Source organism: Garra rufa, chromosome 3 (genome assembly GCF_049309525.1).
Source record: "Garra rufa chromosome 3, GarRuf1.0, whole genome shotgun sequence".
NCBI lineage: Eukaryota > Metazoa > Chordata > Actinopteri > Cypriniformes > Cyprinidae > Garra > Garra rufa.
The window spans coordinates 15,198,397-15,225,331 of record NC_133363.1 but is presented as its reverse complement, the minus strand read 5'-3'; the positions used below and the strand labels follow the sequence as shown (position 1 = coordinate 15,225,331).

Here is a 26,935-nt window from a genome sequence, read left to right as displayed (position 1 = left end):
GAATATAGGGAAAATGTTCACATTTGGTTCACAGTTGGCATTATCTGAAGTCCTTGCAGGGGATTAGGTTTATAGCAAACTCCTCCTAGACATTTAATGAAATCAACATTATATTTGGTCAGTCTGATCTAGAGGCCTTAGAGATGTTAAATTGTGAAGATCTTGAGTTTCAGTGGCGGCCTGACAAAGTTTGATGTTTCGCCATGGACATAGGTGTAATAACTCAGCCATAAAATGTCTGATCTGCCTCAAACTTCAGAGGTTTGGTAAGAGTCCTGGCCTGAAGACACCTAAAGGCCAATATTCAGATATTATCATAGCGCCACCTGTTGACACCAGGATATATCATATCTTTCACTAACTCAAACATACCAAGGTCATTCTGCACCAAACTTCATATGTTTGATAATAGTGCTGGCCTGAACACATCTACATGCCATTTATAGGCATAGCGCCACCAGCTGCCAATGGGAAGTTTGGCACATTTAAATGACTTATGACATATTTCTCATATATTTACTGTATTAAAAGCATACTGCCCACCGTTTGCTGTTTTCCTAAAGCCACCGGTCGACGGTGAGCCCGGGTGCGAGGGCCCGTTCATCGCTGCTCGCAGCTTTAATTATTCTTCTTCTCCGGAATGAATCGCATTTTTGAGGCCCTAAACATACCCGAAAACTCATGAAACTTTGCACACACATCAAACCTGGCGAAAATGTACGTCTGATATGGGTTTCAGAGATGGGTGTGGCAAAATGGCTCGATAGCGCCACCTTTACACGTTCCGCGGTGTGCGCTTTCAGCTGTGATTCACATACATGCACGAAAATCGGTACACTCATGTAACTTACCAATACCTACAAAAAAGCCTCTTGGGATAAAATCCGAAACCCAACAGGAAGTCGGTTATTATTAATTTTCTCAGCAAAATTTGTGTCATTTTTGCCATTTTCAGGCGTCATACTTGAACGAACTCCTCCTAGAGATTTATACGGATCAACGCCAAATTTGGTGAATCTAATCTAAAGCCCTTTGTGACGTTAAATTGCGAAGATCTAGAGTTTTCATCGGAGGGCGTGTCCGTGGCGGCCTGGCAAATTTCGATGTTTCGCCATGAAAAAGGATGTTGCTATAACTCAGGCATAAAATGTCCGATCTGCCCCAAACTTCACATGTGTGATAACACTCCTGACCTGATGACATCTACATGCCCATATTCAGTTATAGTCATAGCGCCACCTGCAGGTAACAGGAAGTGACATGCTGTACTCTACAACCAACTCCTCCTAGAGATTTATACACATCAACACCAAAATTGATCAGTCTAATATAAAGGCATTAGTGATGTTAAATTGTGAAGATCTTGAGTTTTCGTTGAAGGGCGTGTCCGTGGCGGCTTGACAAATTTTGAGGTCTCGCCATGGATATAAAACTTGTTATAACTCAGCCATAAAATGTCCGATTAGCCTCAAACTTCACATGTTCGATTAAAGTCCTGGCCTGAAAACATCTGAAAGCCAATATTCTGTTATAATCACAGCGCCACCTGTTGGTAACAGGAAATGACTTGTAGCAAACTCCTCCTACAGATTAAATGATATCAACAGTAAATTTGGTCAGTCTGATCTAGAGGTCTTAGAGATGTTAAATTGTGAAGATCTTGAGTTTCGGTTAAAGGGCGTGTCTGTGGCGGCCTGACAAATTTTGATGTTTCGCCATGGATATAGAAGTTGTCATAACTCAGCCATAAAATGTCCGATCTGCCTCAAACTTCACAGGTTTGGTAAGAGTCCTGGCCTGAAGACCCCTAAAGGCCAATATTCAGATATTATCATAGCGCCACCTGTTGGCAGCAATATATATCATATCTTTCACTAACTCAAACATACCAAAATCAATCTGCACCAAACTTCATATGTTTGATAATAGTGCTGGCCTGAACACATCTACATGCCAATAATCAGTGATAGGCATAGCGCCACCAGCTGGCAGCTGGAAATTTGGCACATTTAAGTGACTTATGACATTTCTCCTATATTTACTGTATTAAAAGCATACTGCCCACCGTTTGCTGTTTTCCTAAAGCCACTGGTCGGCGGTGAGCCCGGGTGCGAGGGCCCGTTCATCGCTGCTTGCAGCTTTAATTATTATTCTTCTTCTTCTCCAAAATGAAAAGTCTTTTTGAGGGCCTAAACATGCCCGAAAACTCACGAAACTTTGCACACTCATCAGACCTGGCGAAAATTTACATCTGATATGGTTTTCAAAAGTGGGTGTGGCAAAATGGCTCGATAGCGCCACCTATAAAATTTCAACGGAGTGCGCCTCGAGCTACGTTTCACGTACATGTACGAAACTCGGTACACATATGTAACACACCAATACCTACAAAAAAGTCTCCTGGTGCAACATCCGAAACCCAACAGGAAGTCCGTTATATTGAATTTCCTGTACGATTTTTGTGCAGTTTTTGCCATTTTCAGGCCTCGTACTTTAACGAACTCCTCCTACAGTTTTTATCCGATCATCTTCAAATTTGCTGAGTGTCATCATAAGGCCTTTGCGATGTTAAATTGCGAAGCTTTAGAGTTTTCGTCGATGGGCGTGTCCGTGGCGACCTGACAAACTTTGATGTTTCGCCATGAAAAAGGAAGTTGCTATAACTCAGGCATACGATGTCCAATCTGCCTCAAACTTCACATGTTTGATGACAGTCCGGTCCTGAACACATGTCAGTGCCCAAATTCAGTTATAGTCATAGCGCCACCTGCTGACAACAGGAAATGACATGTTTAACACTGTTACGGACTCTTAGCAACATATTGAAAAGCGTTAACAAGTCGTAAATAGGCTAGCAACATGCTACAAACATGCTAAAACATGCTAGCAACACTTAGCTAAGAGCTAAAGCATGCTATTAATACAAATACAAAAGGAAATTGCTGTAACTCATGTATATACTGTTGAATCTGACCCAAACTTAATATTCAACATGCTACAAAAATAATAAAGCATGCTAGCAACACTTAGCTAATATGCTAAAGCATGCTAATAATACAATAAAACAGGAAGTTACTCTAACTCAGGCATACCATGTCCAATCAGCCCCAAACTTAACATGTTTGATAAGAATCCTGGCCTAAACACACGCCCATGCCTGTATTCAGTTATAGTCATAGCGCCACCAGCTGGTAACAGGAAGCCATATGTTTAATGCTGTTTTGGATGACTAGCAACATTTAAAAAAAAATTCAACAACTGTTAAAAAGGGTAGAAACATGCTAGAAACATGCTATAACATGTTAGCAACATTTAGCTAAGTGCTAAAGAATGCTCTTAATGCAATGAAACAGGAAGTTACTGTAACTCAGGCATGCAATGTCCAATCAGCCCCAAACTTCACATGTTTGATAACAGTCCTGGCCTGAAGATATCTACATGCCAATATTCAGTTATAGTTATAGCGCCACCTACTGTCAACAGGAAGTGACATGTTTAACACTGTGACACACTATTAGCAACACACTAAAAAAGCCATTGAGTGCTAAACTAGTTTAAAACGTACTCAAACATGCTAGCAACACTTAGTGCTAAAGCATGTTGTTAAAGACATAAAACAGGAAGTTACTGTAACTCAGACATGCAATGTCCAATCAGCCCCAAACTTCACGTTTGATAAGAGTCCTGGCCTGAAGATATATACATGCCCATATTCAGTTATAGTCACAGCGCCACCAGCTGGCAACAGCAAATTACTTGTTTTACACTAACTTAAGCATGCAATGTACAATTTGCATCAAACTTGACATGTTTGCCAATAGTCCTGGCCTGAAGACATCTAAAAGCCAATATTTTGTAATAGTGCCACCTGTTGGCAGCAGGATATGTCATGACTTACTCTCAAGCATGCCATGTTCAAGTTTCACCAAACTTCATATGTTTGATAAAAGCACTGGCCTGAACACATCTGCATGCCAATATTCAGTTATAGGCATAGCGCCACCAGCTGGCAGAAGGAAGATTGGCACATATCAATGACTTTGACATATTCCTCCTACATTTTCTGTGTTAATAGCATAGTGCCCACCATTCGCCACCGATCGGCAGTGAGCCCGAGTGCGAGGGCCCTACCATCGCTGCTTGCAGCTTTAATTAGGGCCCGAGCACTACAGTGCGAGGACCCTATTGGAATTGCTCCGTTTATTATTCTTCTTCTTCTTCTTCTTCTTCTCCAAAATGAAAAGTCTTTTTGAGGGCCTAAACATGCCCGAAAACTCACGAAACTTTGCACACGCATCAGACCTGGCGAAAATTTACATCTGATATGGTTTTCAAAAGTGGGTGTGGCAAAATGGCTCGATAGCGCCACCTATAAAATTTCAACGGAGTGCCCCTCGAGCTACGTTTCACGTACATGTACGAAACTCGGTACACATATGTAACACACCAATACCTACAAAAAAGTCTCCTGGTGCAACATCCGAAACCCAACAGGAAGTCCGTTATATTGAATTTCCTGTACGATTTTTGTGCAGTTTTTGCCATTTTCAGGCCTCATACTTTAACGAACTCCTCCTACAGTTTTTATCCGATCATCTTCAAATTTGCTGAGTGTCATCATAAGGCCTTTGCGATGTTAAATTGCGAAGCTTTAGAGTTTTCGTCGAAGGGCGTGTCCGTGGCGGTCGGACAAACTTTGATGTTTCGCCATGAAAAAGGAAGTTGCTATAACTCAGGCATACGATGTCCGATCTGCCTCAAACTTCACATGTTTGATGACAGTCCGGTCCTGAACACACGTCAGTGCCCATATTCAGTTATAGTCATAGCGCCACCTGCTGACAACAGGAAATGACATGTTTAACACTGTTACGGACTCCTAGAAACATATTGAAAAGCGTTAACAAGTCTTAAATAGGCTAGCAACATGCTACAAACATGCTAAAATATGCTAGCAACACTTAGCTAAGAGCTAAAGCATGCTATTAATACAAATACAAAAGGAAATTGCTGTAACTCATGTATATAATGTTGAATCTGACCCAAACTTAATATTCAACATGCTACAAAAATAATAAAGCATGCTAGCAACACTTAGCTAATTTGCTAAAGCATGCTAATAATACAATGAAACAGGAAGTTACTCTAACTCAGGCATACAATGTCCAATCAGCCCCAAACTTAACATGTTTGATAAGAATCCTGGCCTAAACACACGCCCATGCCCGTATTCAGTTATAGTCATAGCGCCACCAGCTGGTAACAGGAAGCCACATGTTTAATACTGTTGTGGATGCCTAGCAACATTTTTAAAAAATTCAACAACTGTTAAACAGGGTAGCAACATGCTAGAAACATGCTATAACATGTTAGCAACATTTAGCTAAGTGCTAAAGCATACTCTTAATGCAATGAAACAGGAAGTTACTGTAACTCAGGCATGCAATGTCCAATCAGCCCCAAACTTCACATGTTTGATAACAGTCCTGGCCTGAAGATATCTACATGCCAATATTCAGTTATAGTTATAGCACCACCAACTGTCAACAGGAAGTGACATGTTTAACACTGTGACACACTATTAGCAACACACTAAAAAAGCCATTGAGTGCTAAACTAGTTTAAAATGTACTCAAACATGCTAGCAACACTTACTTAGTGCTAAAGCATGTTGTTAAAGACATAAAACAGGAAGTTACTGTAACTCAGACATGCAATGTCCAATCAGCCCCAAACTTCACGTTTGATAAGAGTCCTGGCCTGAAGATATATACATGCCCATATTCAGTTATAGTCACAGCGCCACCTGCTGACAACAGGAAGTGACGTTTAATGGTGTTACGGACTCCTAGCAAGATAATAAAAAGTGTCAGCAAGTTTTAAATAGGCTAGCATCATGCTAGAATCATGTTAAAACATGCTAGCAACACTTAGCTGAGAGCTAAAGCATGATATTAATACAAAGAAAAATAAGTGTAACTCATGCATACAATGTCCAATCTGACCCAAGCTTAATATGTTTGATAAGAGTCCTGGTCTGAACACAAGCCCATGCCCATATTCAGTTATAGTCATAGTGCCACCTGCTGGCAACAGGAAATCACATGTTTAATACTGTTGTGGATGCCCAGCAACATTTTAAAAATATCAACAAGTGTTAAATAGGGTAGCAACATGCTAGAAACATGTTAGCAACATTTAGCTAAGTGCTAAAGCATACTCTTAATGCAATGAAACAGGAAGTTACTGTAACTCAGGCATGCAATGTCCAATCAGCCCCAAACTTAATATGTTTGATAAGAGTCTTGGCCTGAATACATTTACATGCCAATATTTAGTTATAGTCATAGCGCCACCAGCTGGCAACAGCAAATTACTTGTTTTACACTAACTTAAGCATGCAATGTACAATTTGCACCAAACTTGACATGTTTGCCAATAGTCCTGGCCTGAAGACATCTAAAAGCCAATATTTTGTAATAGCGCCACCTGTTGGCAGCAGGATATGTCATGACTTACACTCAAGCATGCCATGTTCAAGCTTCACCAAACTTCATATGTTTGATAAAAGCACTGGCCTGAACACATCTGCATGCCAATATTCAGTTATAGGCATAGCGCCACCAGCTGGCAGAAGGAAGATTGGCACATATCAATGACTTTGACACATTCCTCCTACATTTTCTGTGTTAATAGCATAGTGCCCACCATTCGCCACCGATCGGCGGTGAGCCCGAGTGCGAGGGCCCTACCATCGCTGCTTGCAGCTTTAATTATTATTCTTCTTCTTCTCCAAAATTAAAAGTCTTTTTGAGGGCCTAAACATGCCCGAAAACTCACGAAACTTTGCACACTCATCAGACCTGGCGAAAATTTACATCTGATATGGTTTTCAAAAGTGGGTGTGGCAAAATGGCTCGATAGCGCCACCTATAAAATTTCAACGGAGTGCGCCTCGAGCTACGTTTCACGTACATGTACGAAACTCGGTACACATATGTAACACACCAATACCTACAAAAAAGTCTCCTGGTGCAACATCCGAAACCCAACAGGAAGTCCGTTATATTGAATTTCCTGTACGATTTTTGTGCAGTTTTTGCCATTTTCAGGCCTCGTACTTTAACGAACTCCTCCTACAGTTTTTATCCGATCATCTTCAAATTTGCTGAGTGTCATCATAAGGCCTTTGCGATGTTAAATTGCGAAGCTTTAGAGTTTTCGTCGATGGGCGTGTCCGTGGCGACCTGACAAACTTTGATGTTTCGCCATGAAAAAGGAAGTTGCTATAACTCAGGCATACGATGTCCAATCTGCCTCAAACTTCACATGTTTGATGACAGTCCGGTCCTGAACACATGTCAGTGCCCAAATTCAGTTATAGTCATAGCGCCACCTGCTGACAACAGGAAATGACATGTTTAACACTGTTACGGACTCTTAGCAACATATTGAAAAGCGTTAACAAGTCGTAAATAGGCTAGCAACATGCTACAAACATGCTAAAACATGCTAGCAACACTTAGCTAAGAGCTAAAGCATGCTATTAATACAAATACAAAAGGAAATTGCTGTAACTCATGTATATACTGTTGAATCTGACCCAAACTTAATATTCAACATGCTACAAAAATAATAAAGCATGCTAGCAACACTTAGCTAATATGCTAAAGCATGCTAATAATACAATAAAACAGGAAGTTACTCTAACTCAGGCATACCATGTCCAATCAGCCCCAAACTTAACATGTTTGATAAGAATCCTGGCCTAAACAAACACACGCCCATGCCTGTATTCAGTTATAGTCATAGCGCCACCAGCTGGTAACAGGAAGCCATATGTTTAATGCTGTTTTGGATGACTAGCAACATTTAAAAAAAAATTCAACAACTGTTAAAAAGGGTAGAAACATGCTAGAAACATGCTATAACATGTTAGCAACATTTAGCTAAGTGCTAAAGAATGCTCTTAATGCAATGAAACAGGAAGTTACTGTAACTCAGGCATGCAATGTCCAATCAGCCCCAAACTTCACATGTTTGATAACAGTCCTGGCCTGAAGATATCTACATGCCAATATTCAGTTATAGTTATAGCGCCACCTACTGTCAACAGGAAGTGACATGTTTAACACTGTGACACACTATTAGCAACACACTAAAAAAGCCATTGAGTGCTAAACTAGTTTAAAACGTACTCAAACATGCTAGCAACACTTAGTGCTAAAGCATGTTGTTAAAGACATAAAACAGGAAGTTACTGTAACTCAGACATGCAATGTCCAATCAGCCCCAAACTTCACGTTTGATAAGAGTCCTGGCCTGAAGATATATACATGCCCATATTCAGTTATAGTCACAGCGCCACCAGCTGGCAACAGCAAATTACTTGTTTTACACTAACTTAAGCATGCAATGTACAATTTGCATCAAACTTGACATGTTTGCCAATAGTCCTGGCCTGAAGACATCTAAAAGCCAATATTTTGTAATAGCGCCACCTGTTGGCAGCAGGATATGTCATGACTTACTCTCAAGCATGCCATGTTCAAGTTTCACCAAACTTCATATGTTTGATAAAAGCACTGGCCTGAACACATCTGCATGCCAATATTCAGTTATAGGCATAGCGCCACCAGCTGGCAGAAGGAAGATTGGCACATATCAATGACTTTGACATATTCCTCCTACATTTTCTGTGTTAATAGCATAGTGCCCACCATTCGCCACCGATCGGCAGTGAGCCCGAGTGCGAGGGCCCTACCATCGCTGCTTGCAGCTTTAATTAGGGCCCGAGCCCAAAAGGGCGAAGGCCCTATTGTTCTTCTAAGGATTCTTATTTTTTTTTTTTTTTTTTTTTTTGTTAACCTTCCGGGCACTTAAGGGGGTCTTAACATACTCAAAAACTCTTGAAAATTTGCACAGACGTCGGAATCTGCGGCCATCAGGACGCCACAGAGGCTGGTACCGGGGCGTGGCAAGGGGACTCTACAGCGCCCCCTGGAATTTTGAGGGCCATATAGCACACATACTTGAACGTACACATATGAAACTCGGTACACATATAGAACTCATTGAGCTGAACAACTTTTGTACTCTATGTCATTTTCTCCACGCAACAGGAAGTGAGATATTTAGGGCTGTGTAAAAAGCGCATGCTCTGGAATTTAACGTACTCCTCCCAGGGTTTCGATAGGATTGTCACCAAACTCGGTCAGCATGATCTCAAGACATTGGGGACGCTAAATTGCGAGGGGATTTTTGATATCTCGAACGGTTTGGCCGTGGCAAGGCGACAAAGTTATGGCGAGAAATGAGAAACAGGAAGTGTCTAATAACTGTTGCACACATTGCCTGATTCTGATGAAACTTCACCAGATTGTTCGTTGTATGATGCCGATTCCATAAATGTGACTATTATGAGTCAAAGTTATAGCGCCACCAACTGGCAGCAGGAAGCGTGTCATTTTCAAAATGCTTTGAAATCAGCCTCTTAATTTTACTTGATTTTCTTTAAACTTCATCAAAATCATGTCAAAACACGGCTGATAAGAATATGTAAAGGGGTCGATGATAAATCAAATGCTGTTGCCATGGCAACGTCTCAAACTTTAAAATTAGATTCCTGTCTTTTCGAGGCAGATAACATGCTAAGAATTTCATGAAACTCAACACACACATCAATATTAATGATAGTTAGACACTGGCAAAAGGTCATAAATGGGCGTGGAGCAGGGACTCTATAGCGCCATCTTTTGACAAAAGTTGGGGGGTTAGTTTTTCCTACAGTCACCAAACTCTGTACATATATTGTTCTCATCAATCTGGACAACTTTCTAAATTAAACTCATTAGCTAAGACCAACAGGAAGCCGGCTATTTCCATTTGAATGTGTTTTTTTGGAAAAATCAGGCTGTAAACAAATTCACACTTCTTCTAAGAACAACCAGCTATTCACACCAAACTTTTTTAACATGAAGAGAAGATTCTGAAGATGTTAAATTGCGAGCGGATTTTGGATATCTTGAATGGTGTTGACGTGGTAATTTTTTAAAGATGTAGTAAAAAACATAACCGTCATTTTATTTATATCTTTAAAGTGCAGCATCCAAACTCTTTACAACTTTTTTCACACAGAGATCTAATCATTCTGAGCAAGTGGTGTTAATATAAATTTTCTACAAGCTTCAATGAATTAATGAAAATTAAAAAACGAAATCAGAAACCTGCTGTCACTCTGGGTGAATGTCTCTACTGTATGTATGTGCGTTCAGTCAGGCTGAGAGAAGCTCATTATTGCAGGGGGGAGGGGTGAGAGGCAGAGAGGGTGACAGAGTAGAGAGCCATTCTACAGACCATCTTTGAGTTAGAAATGCACATATATGTACTTTAATTACATAAATATGTCTGATCTTTGAGTGTCTGATATTTTGAGAAAATATAAAGGGTCATTAAGTCTTTCATTGTTTGTATTTTGCAGTTGTTGTTTTTTATTTATTTTTTACTGAACTATACCATGAACTTGTCCTATTCAGTCACATAGCAAAAGATTAAGAAAAATACAACTTTTAAGCATGAGTGATTTATCTTCATTGTAGACAATATTTTCATAGTGTTATTTATTAAATATAAAATTATAATAATTAAAAATTTCAAGACAAACTTTGACAACAAAAACTTTGCTGTTATCTGTTCAAAACATCTGAAAACCATCATTTTAAGATCAGTTATATATATATCGCCCCATTAAAATACTCAACTTGATTTTTAAAGATATTTTGAAGGAATGAAGCGTTTATAGAGCACTTTATTGTGTATTGCTGTACACCCACATTAACTGTGTTCATGTTAATTCACAGTACATAAACTATATATAAATACTTTTTTTAGCTTAATATTAATTAACATTAATAAATGCTATTTATTTATTGGTCATGTTAACTAATATAGTTAATGTTAACAAATGAAACTGGATGGCAACATTTTATATTTTGTGTGTATGTGTCTGTGTGTTGATTTTAAAGTTTAACCCTTTCAATTCTGTAAACTTAAAATCCAAACTAGCAGAGGGTTACTGTGAATGCATGTGCCAACTGGGCACCGTCTTCCTTATTGATTCTTAGTTATGTAGTGCTTAAGAGTGATGTCTTATAACAGGAGTCACCAGCAAAGCAATATCCACACAAAAATTGTACAGATAGGTAACAATGACATTTAAGCAGAAGTGGTGGACGTAAAGCAAGCAATAATAACATTTTGTTATCATCATGGATTACATGTTCTTATCATCATCATCAGAATATTGGGAAAATGTTCCCTATATTGTAAACGGCTTTGGGATATCTTGAACGGTGTTGATGTGGTGATTTATGAAATTAACAATAAAAAAGATGAAGAGATATTTTCATTTATCTTTAAATTGCATTATTCTAACTCATTAAAACTTTTTACATATAAAGAACAAGAAATCCTTAGGATATACGTGTAGTTTCAAAATGTTATCATGCTCAGAGGCCCCAAAAACATTAAAAGTGTCATTTAAATTTGTCAAATTAAAGCTCTAATACCAGGGATGAACACTAGAGGTCCTCATAAGATAAGGAATCGTTTGACCTCTAATGCTATTTAGCTCATTGTCAGTGTATAAGAATGACAATAATCCATAGAATCAGTTGATATAGACTGTACTGTCAGTGTACTTTTACATAATTATTTTGTATAGGTGCTTAAAGAGCATTAAAATCTTTTTTTTATCTTTTAAGGGAAAATTATATGATTTAAATACATATATATACACTCTCACTGGTAGAACAAACAATCTTATAAGTATGACACTATAATGCTCAGTTCACTTAATTAGAATGAGAAACAAATACAAAAAGGCCAAACAAAAAATCAACTAAGTTAATATGTATTTATTTTTAATATATTTGTTTATAATTATTTCACAGATGCTTATAGATTATTAAAATAATATTTAAAAATGCTTGTAGACCATAAAACAAACTATTTAAAATAGGGTCTCTTTTGTTAACAATGGCTAATGAACTAACAAACACGAACAAACAACGAACAATATATTTGTACTCGATTTTCTTCAAACTTCAGCAGAATAATGTAAAAGCCCAGATGCATCAAATGCTGTTGCCATGGCAAATAAATAAAAATAAAAAATACATTAAAATATTTGTTTCCTGTGATATTTAAGGCAGATAGCGTGCTTAAAATTTCATTTTCCATTTTCAATTTTCAATGATTTATTATATATTTAAAGTGCAGCATCCTAACTCTTTGAAACTTTTTTCATACAAATAACTATTCATTCTGATCAAACACAGTTCATTTCATAATTATACAAAACTCCACGAATGAAAGAAAAAAAAAACATATCTGATCTCACTCTGCTCTGCAGGAGGAGAGACAGTAAGAGTTAGTCCAAAGGGTTACTGTGAATGCATGTGCCAACTGGGCACCGTTTTCCTGATGCTATCGGGATGGCGACTGCACAGACGGCGAGGGCCCGGTCATCGCTGCTTGCAGCTTTAATTATTATTCTTCTTCTTCTCCAAAATGAAAAGTCTTTTTGAGGGCCTAAACATGCCCGAAAACTCACGAAACTTTGCACACTCATCAGACCTGGCGAAAATTTACATCTGATATGGTTTTCAAAAGTGGGTGTGGCAAAATGGCTCGATAGCGCCACCTATAAAATTTCAACGGAGTGCGCCTCGAGCTACGTTTCACGTACATGTACGAAACTCGGTACACATATGTAACACACCAATACCTACAAAAAAGTCTCCTGGTACAACATCCAAAACCCAACAGGAAGTCCGTTATATTGAATTTCCTGTACGATTTTTGTGCAGTTTTTGCCATTTTCAGGCCTCGTACTTTAACGAACTCCTCCTACAGTTTTTATCCGATCATCTTCAAATTTGCTGAGTGTCATCATAAGGCTTTTGCGATGTTAAATTGCGAAGCTTTAGAGTTTTCGTCGATGGGCGTGTCCGTGGCGGCCTGACAAACTTTGATGTTTCGCCATGAAAAAGGAAGTTGCTATAACTCAGGCATACGATGTCCGATCTGCCTCAAACTTCACATGTTTGATGACAGTCCGGTCCTGAACACATGTCAGTGCCCAAATTCAGTTATAGTCATAGCGCCACCTGCTGACAACAGGAAATGACATGTTTAACACTGTTACGGACTCTTAGCAACATATTGAAAAGCGTTAACAAGTCGTAAATAGGCTAGCAACATGCTACAAACATGCTAAAACATGCTAGCAACACTTAGCTAAGAGCTAAAGCATGCTATTAATAAAAATACAAAAGGAAATTGCTGTAACTCATGTATATACTGTTGAATCTGACCCAAACTTAATATTCAACATGCTACAAAAATAATAAAGCATGCTAGCAACACTTAGCTAATATGCTAAAGCGTGCTAATAATACAATAAAACAGGAAGTTACTCTAACTCAGGCATACCATGTCCAATCAGCCCCAAACTTAACATGTTTGATAAGAATCCTGGCCTAAACACACGCCCATGCCTGTATTCAGTTATAGTCTTAGCGCCACCAGCTGGTAACAGGAAGCCATATGTTTAATACTGTTGTGGATGACTAGCAACATTTAAAAAAAAATCAACAACTGTTAAAAAGGGTAGAAACATGCTAGAAACATGCTATAACATGTTAGCAACATTTAGCTAAGTGCTAAAGCATGCTCTTAATGCAATGAAACAGGAAGTTACTGTAACTCAGGCATGCAATGTCCAATCAGCCCCAAACTTCACATGTTTGATAACAGTCGTGACCTGAAGATGTCTACATGCCAATATTCAGTTATAGTTATAGCGCCACCTACTGTCAACAGGAAGTGACATGTTTAACACTGTGACACACTATTAGCAACACACTAAAAAAGCCATTGAGTGCTAAACTAGTTTAAAACGTACTCAAACATGCTAGCAACACTTACTTAGTGCTAAAGCATGTTGTTAAAGACATAAAACAGGAAGTTACTGTAACTCAGGCATGTCCAATCAGCCCCAAACTTCACATGTTTGATAAGACTCTTGGTCTGAAGATATATACATGCCCATATTCAGTTATAGTCACAGCGCCACCTGCTGACAACAGGAAGTGATGTTTAATGGTGTTACGGACTCCTAGCAACATATTAAAAAGCTTTAGCGAGTTTTAAATAGGCTAGCATCATGCTAGAATCATGTTAAAACATGCTAGCAACACTTAGCTAAGAGCTAAAGCATGATATTAATACAAAGAAAAATAAGTGTAACTCATGCATACAATGTCCAATCTGACCCAAGCTTAATATGTTTGATAAGAGTGCTGGTCTGAACACAAGCCAATGCCCATATTCAGTTATAGTCATAGTGCCACCTGCTGGCAACAGGAAGTCACATGTTTAATACTGTTGTGGATGCCAAGCAACATTTTAAAAATATCAACAAGTGTTAAATAGGGTAGCAACATGCTAGAAACATGTTAGCAACATTTAGCTAAGTGCTAAAGCATACTCTTAATGCAATGAAACAGGAAGTTACTGTAACTCAGGCATGCAATGTCCAATCAGCCCCAAACTTAATATGTTTGATAAGAGTCCTGGCCTGAATACATTTACATGCCAGTATTTAGTTATAGTCATAGCGCCACCAGCTGGCAACAGCAAATTACTTGTTTTACACTAACATAAGCATGCAATGTACAATTTGCACCAAACTTGACATGTTTGCCAATAGTCCTGGCCTGAAGACATCTAAAAGCCAATATTTCGTAATAGCGCCACCTGTTGGCAGCAGGATATGTCATGACTTACACTCAAGCATGCCATGTTCAAGCTTCACCAAACTTCATATGTTTCATGAAAGCACTGGCCTGAACACATCTGCATGTCAATATTCAGTTATAGGCATAGCGCCACCAGCTGGCAGCAGGAAGATTGGCACATATCAATGACTTTGACATATTCCTCCTACATGTACTGTGTTAATAGCATAGTGCCCACCATTCGCCACCGATTGGCGGTGAGCCCGAGTGCGAGGGCCCTACCATCGCTGCTTGCAGCTTTAATTAGGGCCCGAGCCCAAAAGGGCGAAGGCCCTATTGTTCTTCTAAGGGTTATTATTTTTTTTTATTTATTTTTATTTTTTTTTTCAACCGTTGGGGCACTTTTGGGGGCCTTAACATACTCAAAAACTCTTGAAAATTTGCACACACGTCGGAATCTGCGGCCATCAGGACGCCACAGAGGCTGGGACCCAGGCGTGGTTCAGGGCCTCTACAGCGCCCCCTGGAACACATTTTGAAAACTTGATGTACTGCGCACACATACTTGCACGTATTGATATGAAACTCTGTACACATATAGATCTCACTGAGCCAAACAACTTTTGTACTCTATGTCATAGGCTCCACCTGACAGGAAGTGAGATATTTAGGGCTGTTTAAAAAGCGCATGCTCTGGAATTTAACGTACTCCTCCCAGGAATTCCATGGGATTGTCACCAAACTCGGTCAGCATGATCTCAAGACATTGGGGACGCTAAATTGCGAGGAGATTTTTGATATCTCGAACGGTTTGGCCGTGGCAAGGCGACAAAGTTATGGCGAGAAATGAGAAACAGGAAGTGTCTAATAACTGTTGACCACATTGCCTGATTCTGATGAAACTTCACCAGTTTGTTCGTTGTATGATGCCGATTCCATAAATGTGACTATTATGAGTCAAAGTTATAGCGCCACCAACTGGCAGCAGGAAGTGTGTCATTTTCAAAATGCTTTGAAATCAGCCTCTTAATTTTACTCAATTTTCTTTAAACTTCATCAAAATCATGTCAAAACACGGCCGATAAGAATATGTAAAGGGGTCGATGATAAATCGAATGCTGTTGCCATGGCAACATGTCAAACTTTAACATTAGATTCCTGTCTTTTCGAGGCAGTTAACATGCTTAGAATTTCATGAAAGTCAACACACACATCAATATTTATGATAGTTAGACACTGGCAAAAGGTCATAAATGGGCGTGGAGCAGGCACTCTATAGCGCCATATTTTGACAAAAGTTGGGGGGTTAGTTTTTCCTACAGTCACCAAACTCTGTACATATATTAATCTCATCAATTTGGACAACTTTCTAAATCAAACTCATTAGCTAAGACCAACAGGAAGCCGGCTATTTTGATTTGAATGTGGATTTTTGGAAAAATCAGGCTGTAAACAAATGCACACTACTTCTAAGAACAACCAGCTGTTCACACCAAACTTTTTTAACATAAAGAGAATATTCTGAAGATGTTAAATTGCGAGCGGATTTTGGATATCTTGAACGGTGTGGACGTGGTGATTTTTTAAAGATATAGTAAAAAATATTTTTATATCTTTAAAGTGCAGCATCCAAACTCTTTAAAACTTTTTTCACACAGAGATCTAATCATTCTGAGCAAGTGCTGCAAATAAAAAATGTATACAAGCTTCTATGAATTAAAGAAAATTTAAAAAAGAACTCAGAAACCTGCTGTCACTCTGGTGAATGTCTCTACAGTATGTGTGTGCGTTCAGTCAGGCACAGAGAAGCTCATTATTGCAGGGGGGAGGGGTGAGAGGCAGAGAAGGAGAGAGGGGTAGAAAGTGAAACATGCTATCTTGCTTATAGACCATCTTTGAGAAATGCACATATATATATATATATATATATATAGTGTAATCGAAATAAATACGTCTGATCTTTGAGAGTCTGATATTTTGAGAAAATATAAAGGGTCACTAAGTCTTTCATTGTTTGTATTTTGCAGTTGTTGTTTTTTTATTTTTTTATTTTTTTACTGAACTATACCATGAACTTGTCCTATTCAGTCACATAGCAAAAGATTAAGAAAAATTAAACTTTTAGCATTAGCGATTTATCTTCATTGATAGACATTTATTTTCATAGTGTTATTTATTGAATATAAAATTTAAATTAACAACTTCAAGACAAACTTGGACAACAAAACAAGCTTTGCTGTTATCTGTTCAAAACATCTGAAAATTATAAAATTTTAAGATGAGATATATATATATATATATATATATATCGCCCCTTTCAATACTCAACTTGTTTTTAAAGATATTTTGAAAGAATGAAGCGTTTATAGAGCACTTTATTGTGTATTGCTGTACACCCACATGAACTGTGTTCATGTTCATGTTAATTCACAGTACATAAATTATATATGAATACTTTTTTCGCTTAATATTAATTAACATTAATAAATGCTATTTATTTATTGGTCATGTTAACTAATATAGTTAATGCTAACAAATAAAACTGAATGGCAACATTTTATATTTTGTGTGTATGTGTCTGTGTGTTGATTTTAAAGTCTAACCCTTTCAATTCTGTAAACTTTAAATCCAAACTAGCAGAGGGTTACTGTGAATGCATGTGCCAACTGGGCACCGTCTTCCTTATTGATTCTTAGTTATGTAGCGCTTAAGAGTGATGTCTTATAACAGGAGGAGTCACCAGCAAAGCAATATCCACACAAAAATTGTACAGATAGGTAACGATGACATTTAAGCAGAAGTGGTGGACGTAAAGCAAGCAATAATAACATTTTGTTATCATCATGAATCATGTTCTTATCATCATCATCAGAGTATAATGAAAATTTAGCATATTGGTTCACAGTTGGCATTATCTGAAGTCCTTGCATTGATTGCATTTAATTAAATCAACATTATATTTGGTCAGTCTGATCTTGAGGCCTTAGAGATGTTAAATTGTGAAGATCTTGAGTTTTCATTGAGTTGTTATAACTTAGCCATAAAATGTCTGATCTGCCACAAAATTCACAGGTTTGGTAAGAGTCCTGGCCTGAAGACACCTAAAGACCAATATTCAGATATTATCATAGCGCCACTTGTTGGCAGCAGGATATATCATATCTTTCACTAACTCAAACATACCAAGGTCAATCTGCACCAAACTTCATATGTTTGATAATAGTGCTGGCCTGAACACATCTACATGCCAATAATCAGTTATAGGCATAGCGCCACCATCTTTCAGCGGCAAGTTTGGCACATTTAAATGACTTATGACAGATTTTTTCTATATTTACTGTATTAAAAGCATACTGCCCACCGTTTGCTGATTTCCTGAAGCCACCGGTCGGCGGTGAGCCCGGGTGCGAGGGCCCGTTCATCGCTGCTCGCAGCTTTAATTCTTCTTCTTCTTCTTCTTCTTCTTCTTCTTCTTCTTCTTCTTCTTCTTCTTCTTCTTCTTCTTCTCCAAAATGAAAAGTCTTTTTGAGGGCCTAAACATGCTCGAAAACTCACGAAACTTTGCACACGCATCAGACCTGGCGAAAATTTACATCTGATATGGTTTTCAGAAGTGGGTGTGCCAAAATGGCTCGATAGCGCCACCTATAATATTTCAACGGAGTGCGCCTCAAGCTGCGTTTTATGTACATGTACGAAACTCGGTACACATATGTAACACATCATTACCTACAAAAAAGTCTCCTGGTGCAACATCCGAAAACCAACAGGAAGTCCGTTATATTGAATTTCCTGTATGATTTTTGTGCAGTTTTTGCCATTTTCAGGCCTCGTACTTTAACGAACTCCTCCTACAGTTTTTATCCGATCATCTTCAAATTTTCTGAGTGTCATCATAAGGCCTTTGGGATGTTAAATTGCGAAGCTTTAGAGTTTTCATCGAAGGGCGTGTCCGTGGCGGCCGGACAAACTTTGATGTTTCGCCATGAAAAAGGAAGTTGCTATAACTCAGGCATACAATGTCCGATCTGCCTCAAACTTCACATGTTTGATAACAGTCCGGTCCTGAACACATGTCACTGCCCATATTCAGTTATAGTCATAGCGCCACCTGCTGACAACAGGAAGTGACATGTCTAACACTGTTACGGACTCCTAGCAACATATTGAAAAGCGTTAACAAGTCTTAAATAGGCTAGCAACATGCTAGAAACATGCTAAAACATGCTAGCAACACTTAGCTAAGAGCTAAAGCATGCTATTTATACAAATACGAAAAGAAATTGCTGTAACTCAAGCATATAATGTCGAATCTGACCCAAACTTAATATTCAACATGCTACAAACATAGTAAAGCATGCTAGCAACACTTAGCTAATATGCTAAAGCATGTTAATAATACAATACAATGAAGTTACTCTAACTCAGGCATACAATGTCCAATTAGCCCCAAACTTAACATGTTTGATAAGAGTCCTGGCCTAAACACACGCCCATGCCCGTATTCAGTTATAGTCATAGCGCCACCAGCTGTTAACAGGAAGCCACATGTTTAATACTGTTGTGGATGCCTAGCAACATTTTAAAAATATCAACAACTGATAAAAAGGATAGCAACATGCTAGAAACATGCTATAACATGTTAGCAACATTTAGCTAAGTGCTAAAGCATGCTCTTAATGCAATGAAACAGGAAGTTACTGTAACTCAGGCATGCAATGTCCAATCAGCCCCAAACTTCACGTTTGATAAGACTCCTGGCCTGAAGATATATACATGCCCATATTCAGTTATAGTCACAGTGCCACCTGCTGACAACAGGAAGTGACGTTTAATGGTGTTACGGACTCCTAGCAACATTTTAAAAAGTGTTAGCAAGTTTTAAATAGGCTAGCATCATGCTAGAATCATGTTAAAACATGCTAGCAACACTTAGCTAAGAGCTAAAGCATGATATTACTACAAAGAAAAATAAGTGTAACTCATGCATACAATGTCCAATCTGACCCAAGCTTAATATGTTTGATAAGAGTCCTGGTCTGAACACAAGCCCATGCCCATATTCAGTTATAGTCATAGTGCCACCTGCTGGCAACAGGAAGTCACATGTTTAATACTGTTGTGGAAGCCCAGCAACATTTTAAAAATATCAACAAGTGTTAAATAGGGTAGCAACATGCTAGAAACATGTTAGCAACATTTAGCTAAGTGCTAAAGCATACTCTTAATGCAATGAAACAGGAAGTTACTGTAACTCAGGCATGCAATGTCCAATCAGCCCCAAACTTCACATGTTTGATAACAGTCCTGACCTGAAGATATCTACATGCTAATATTCAGTTATAGTCATAGCGCCACCTACTGTCAACAGGAAGTGACATGTTCAACACTGTGATACACTATTAGCAACACACTAAAAAAGCCATTGAGTGCTAAACTAGTTTAAAACGTACTCAAACATGCTAGCAACACTTACTTAGTACTAAAGCATGTTGTTAAAGACATGAAACAGGAAGTTACTGTAACTCAGGCATGCAATGTCCAATCAGCCCCAAACTTCACATGTTTGATAAAACTCCTGGCCTGAAGATATATACATGCCCATATTCAGTTATAGTCACAGCACCACCAGCTGGCAACAGCAAATTACTTGTTTTACATATTACATATGTAACACACTAATAACTACAAAAAAGTCTCCTGGTGCAACATCCGAAAACCAACAGGAAGTCCGTTATATTGAATTTCCTGTACGATTTTTGTGCAGTTTTTGCCATTTTCCGGCCTCGTACTTTAACAAACTCCTCCTACAGTTTTTATCCAATCATCTTCAAATTTGCTGAGTGTCATCATAAGGCCTTTGCGATGTTAAATTGCGAAGCTTTAGAGTTTTCATCGAAGGGCGTGTCTGTGGCGGCCGGACAAACTTTGATGTTTCGCCATGAAAAAGGAAGTTGCTATAACTCAGGCATACAATGTCCGATCTGCCTCAAACTTCACATGTTTGATAACAGTCTGGTCCTGAACACACGTCAGTGCCCATATTCAGTTATAGTCATAGCGCCGCCTGCTGACAACAGGAAGTGACATGTTTAACACTGTTACGGACTCCTAGCAACATATTGAAAAGCGTTAACAAGTCGTAAATAGGCTAGCAACATGCTAGAAACATGCTAAAACATGCTAGCAACACTTAGCTAATATGCTAAAGCATGCTATTAATACAAATGCAAAAGGAAATTGCTGTAACTCATCTATATAATGTCGAATCTGACCCAAACTTAATATTCAACATGCTACACACATAGTAAAGCATGCTAGCAACAATTAGCTAATATGCTAAAGCATGCTAATAATACAATGAAACAGGAAATTTCTCTAACTCAGGCACACAATGTCCAATCAGCCCCAAACTTAACATGTCTGATAAGAGTCCTGGCCTGAACACACACCCATGCCCGTATTCAGTTATAGTCATAGCGCCACCAGCTGGTAATAGGAAGCCACATGTTTAATACTGTTGTGGATGCCTAGCAACATTTTAAAAATATCAACAACTGTTAAAAAGGGTAGCAACATGCAACAGGAAGTTACTGTAACTCAGGCATGCAATGTCCAATCAGCCCCAAACTTCACGTTTGATAAGACTCCTGGCCTGAAGATATATACATGCCCATATTCAGTTATAGTCACAGCACCACCTGCTGACAACAGGAAGTGACGTTTAATGGTGTTACGGACTCCTAGCAACATATTAAAAAGTGTTAGCAAGTTTTAAATAGGCTAGCATCATGCTAGAATCATGTTAAACATGCTAGCAACACTTAGCTAAGAGCTAAAACATGATATTAATACAAAGAAAAATAAGTGTAACTCATGCATACAATGTCCAATCTGACCCAAGCTTAATATGTTTGATAAGAGTCCTGGTCTGAACACAAGCCCATGCCCATATTCAGTTATAGTCATAGTGTCACCTGCTGGCAACAGGAAGTCACATGTTTAATAGCGAGGGCCCACCCATCGCTGCTTGCAGCTTTAATTATTATTATTATTATTATTATTATATACATATATATATATATATATATATATATATGACATAGTCTCCCATTCACCACTATAAAGGTTTTAGCATGTATTTGTTTGTTTGTTTGTTTGTTTAAGGATTCTGGAATGATATTAACTGTGGTGTGGCATTGCCCTCTATCTGTGAAAGAAGTTCTGACTTTGTCAATGCCACACTGTCCCCCTCCACTGTGGAATCAGGAGGCTGTACTCCAGAATGGATGATGTTCCTGGGAAAAGTGAGAGCAATTTCATTCATTCATTCATTCATTCATTCATTCATTCATTCAGTCATTCAGTCATTCAGTCAGTCAGTCAGTCTTTCATTCAATCAATTAACCAGCCCACATTTCAATACATTTAATTATTATATTAAGAAAAGCCTAGTTCTTACCAACATACACAAATAATTATTTTCTAATTTGTACTTTATTTTTTATTTTTACATTTAAAATGCAACTTAATGCCAATAATAACTTATAATGCCAATAATAGACAGCTGCACATACTAATACAAAGCACTTATATTTTTAAATAGTGTTACAAGCTTTTCAATAACAAGATGACGTGGCATAATGCTCGGGACCACTGCATTTTACATGGAGGCAACCTGGTGTCCATTCTGAAACCGGCAGAGCAAGGTGAGCATTTCACTTGTGAAATATATATATATATATATATATTTACATGCACATAAGAAAACACAAATGCTGTGAGGAAGCTGCTTAAGAGGGGAAAAATATTGCTCCACAAATTTCTGTTACTTTAGTTGTCCCACCCCTTTTCAGCTCATATGCTCACTTCAAAAATATGAGCCATGTTCTCTGGCAGAAATCCAATGTGTTAAACTGTTTTAAACTGGCACTTTAAGTGCTTGGCTATCATGCAACCATTATGATTCTACTTTAATAAGTAATTAATGAGGAAATGACAAATCAGTGCAGGTAAATACAATGGACAGTTCAACATTTCCTTTTTATCCCAGTCTGTGAACAAAAAAAAAAAAAAAAAAAAAAAAGTTTATTAATGACTGGACGAAGTGGTAGCTAGACAGCTGGTTAGGTTTCTGACACAGCCATAACCTACACAAGTATATAAATGCAGATGCATGTTGCAGAACGGTGAACGTGATTTCACCAAGTACAACATGTTCCTGGATCAACATCCTTGTTGATCCTGGAACAACATTTCAATCAACCAATCAGAATTGAGGGATAACATTTTAGGAAATGTCAGCTTTAGGCTTACAATCAGAGTTAGATGCTTCTACACCCTTGTTAATTGTCAGGGTTGTGTGCAGGACGAGACGAGACGAAAGACAAGATTAACAATTAACAATCTATTTAATATAATACTTCAAAGGATCAATGCAGGAACAGGCAGGTACAGGCAGGAACACACATCACAAAACTTTAAAGACCGACATGAACTGAAGATACAAACAGACTTTTAAAGGGTGACTAGATGATTAAACACAGGTGACACAGATGACTAATAATTAAACACAGGTGATGGGGATGACAGGCTGATGAGGGTGAAACCAAAAATGACAACATGACAGGGGGAGACCAGATGAACAGACAGGACTGTGACATTAATCAGCTATCATTTCCCTCTGATTTTAAGAATAAATTATAGTTAGGGTTAGGTTTAGGGGTAGGGATTGGGTCTATATTTTAAGTCGGTAACACTTTACAATAAGGTTCATTAGTTAAACATTAGTTAATGTATTAACTAACATGAACTAACCATGAGTAATACATTTGTTACTGTATTTACTAATCTTTATAACATTAGTTAACGGAAATACAGTTGTTCATTGTTTGTTCATGTTAGTTCACACTGCATTAACTAATGTTAACAAAACTTTAATAATGTATTAGTAACTGTTGAAATTAACATTAACAAAGATTAATAAATGCTGTATAAGTGCAGTTCATTATTAGTTCATGTTAACTAATGTGGTTAACTAATGTTAACTAATGAACCTTATTGTAAAGTGTTACCTTTAAGTCTATATTTTTGGATACTAATGTTGATCCAGGATCAACAAAAGATGTTGATCCAAGAACATGTCTTACTTGGCAAAATCACGGCGACCAGAACATAGCATTCTGCTAAATTTTAGAAAAAGGCATTTTCTTAGGTGCATGTAAACAAAAATAACTGCATGTAAGTGACTCTTAAAACTCGAATGTAATATTATATTCCTACCAGGCACAACATGGTAAGTTTACAGTGAAACAATTTGTCTTTACAAAATTAACTAAATCTGATGTTTTATTCTGTTTTCAGCATTTCTTACCACTCTAATGCTTGGTTCAGATGATGATGTATGGATTGGATTTAATGATGTGAACTGGGAGATGAGATTTTTGTGGACTGATGGTAAAGGTGTCAGCTACATAAACTGGGCCAAGGGTCACCCTTCAATACATCCAGATGGGCCTTCCAGGATGTATGGCTACTCTGAATCAGAGGTAAGTATTCACACCATATTGCTGATAAATTCAATTCAGTGTTTATAAAGATTACTACAATCATCAGCTTCTCTTTTGAGATGTTTATGTTGGACTTATTAATGCTTCCAAATAAAAATAGATAATAGGAGAATGTGATCTCAATTTTACCTAAAACTAAAACTCTGATAGATAAGCCTTAATTTTAGCTGGTCAACTTTATAATATAGCCATTACATTATTTTAATTTTGTTAGAATTGTGGACTTATGTGGTGTATATTATTTGGTGTTTATTTATGTCAACGCCGCAGTTTTGCGCTGTCACATGGACATTTTTGTCACGGTTCTGCGTCCACATGCAGTGTACACAAATTTGCAATTGTCAGTTTAATGGTCTTAAGCATTGAAACAACACTGACATTGAAAAAAACACAATCTTGAAAAAACTAAATCTTACGTGTAATTAGTATGGAAAATCAGTAAACACTGATTTTCTTGTGGATACTGGGTCAACTGTATTCATCCTCCCAGAACAACTGAATGGCCAGCACTTTTTAGATATTTACACTGTTGTGCCAAATGTTCATTTGGTGACATACAGTATATGAAAAAAGACTATTCCAGTTTTAAAATTCCTTACCATTACAGTTAGATATCAGTGTCACCCTATGCAGGCTTTGTTCTACATCATAAGCTTTCAACCCTGCTTCTCGGGACCCACTGTCCTGCAAAGTTTATTTCCAACCTGCTTCAACACACCTGGACTGTGACTTTTCAAGTGATCCTGATATAGGGTGACCAGACGTGCCACTTCCCATGACACAATCAGCACAGTATTTCCAAGTTGCCTAAAATAACCAGGTGTTGGTTGTTTGCACTTGTATGACATCAAAGTACTGCAGAAAACAATTCAAAAGCATGGAGCTGTCTGCTCTGCTCTTTAGCTCTCGCTGTACTTTGACGTCATACAATGATCGATCAGTGCAGCACAAACAACCAACACCTGGTTATTTTAGGCAATGAAGAAATTCTGTGCTGATCGTGTTCCCAGGAAGTGGCACGTCTGGTCACACTATCCTGAAGACCTTGATTTACTAGTTCAGGTGTGTTTGATTAGGGTTGGAGCTGAACTCTGTAGGACAGTGGATCCCTAAGAGCAGGGTTAAAGACCAATGTTCTACATTGTACAAGGTAAAATGTCTTATTTGACATGGATGTTTTACTGCTTTGCATCTTAATAGAAGGAATGGATCTGTTGTAGGGCTGGACGATAAATTGAACAATATTGTGAGGCGCGTTTAGTCAATGAAGCCGGTACTTTGATTAGTAGTAAATCTCCATCACGTGCGTTCCGCTCAGGTTCCGCTGGAGCGGCAATTAATACATAGAGACGTAAATCTCTGACAAGCTACGCCAAATCGCGCTCAAAATCGCATTCGATTCGCATTCGAACCCTAACCCTAACCCTAATCAAAGTACCGGCTTCATTGACTAAACGCGCCTCACAATATCGTTCGATTTATCGTCCAGCCCTAATCTGTTGCATCTTCAGAAAAAAATAGTCAAACTGTTGCCAACATCACTGAGCTGGCTTTGTACATTTTTTGTACCAGTCCAGCAGAAATTGCAGTGAGAAGTGCAGTCTAGAAAGAATTCAATAGGCCGAAAATTGAAAATAATTATAAAGAAAGTGGAGTCATCTCCCAAAAAGGTTTTACCCAAAAAGGTTGAAAAATGATAAATACAGGTATGTGCCAAAAAATTAGAATATCGAGGGAAAATCCATTTATTTCAATAATTTGTTTCAAATAGTGAAACTTGTATGTTATATTAGTTCACTACACACAAAGTGAAACATTTTAAGACTTTATTTGTTTCAATTTTGATGATTATGAATTAAAGACAAAAAAAAAAATCCAGTATTTCACAAAATTAGAATATTTCATGTGACCAATAAAAAAAGGATCTTAAACACATGGGGTCTCTGTTCCCTCATCTTCCTTTTGACAATACCCCATAGATTTTCAATGGGGTTTAAGTCAGGCAAGTTTGCCGGCCAATCAAGTACAGTTATTCCATGGCTATTAAACCAGGTACTGGTAGTTTTGGCTTTATGGGGAGGTGCCAAATCCTGCAGGAAAATAAAATCATCATCTCCAAAAAGCTTGTCGGCAGTGGGAAACATGAAGTGCTCTAAAATTTCCTGGTAGACATCTGTGTTGACTGTGGGCTTGATAAAAGACAATGGACCCACACCAGCAGATGACATGGCTCCCCAAACCATCACTGACTGTGGAAATTTCACACAGGACTTTAAGAAGCTTGACTTTTGTGCCTCTCTGGTCTTCCTCCAGACTCTGGGACCTTGATTTCCAAATGAAATGCAAAATTTGCTTTCATCTGAAAACAGGACTTGGGACCACTGGGCAACAGACCAGTACTTTTTCTCCTTAGCCCAGTACACACGCTTCTGATGTTGTTTTTGGTTCAGGAGTGGCTTGACGCATGGAATTCTACAGCTGTAGCCCATGTCATGCAGACGTCTGTATGTGGTGGTTCTTGATGCACTGACACCAGCCCCAGTCCACTCCTTATTAAGCTCCCCC

At 38.2% G+C, this 26,935-nt stretch overlaps 1 protein-coding gene across 1 annotated transcript in view; it reads left to right on the top strand.

Annotated features, from left to right (window-relative positions):
- LOC141331501 (macrophage mannose receptor 1-like) overlaps nt 1–26,935 on the top strand; it is a 57,103-nt gene that overhangs the window by 12,888 nt on the left and 17,280 nt on the right. Inside the window, exons 2-4 of the mRNA XM_073836560.1 lie at nt 21,969–22,108; nt 22,408–22,510; nt 24,165–24,349. Coding sequence (XP_073692661.1) covers nt 21,969–22,108; nt 22,408–22,510; nt 24,165–24,349 — 428 coding nt within the window. The remainder of the gene's footprint in view (nt 1–21,968; nt 22,109–22,407; nt 22,511–24,164; nt 24,350–26,935) is intronic.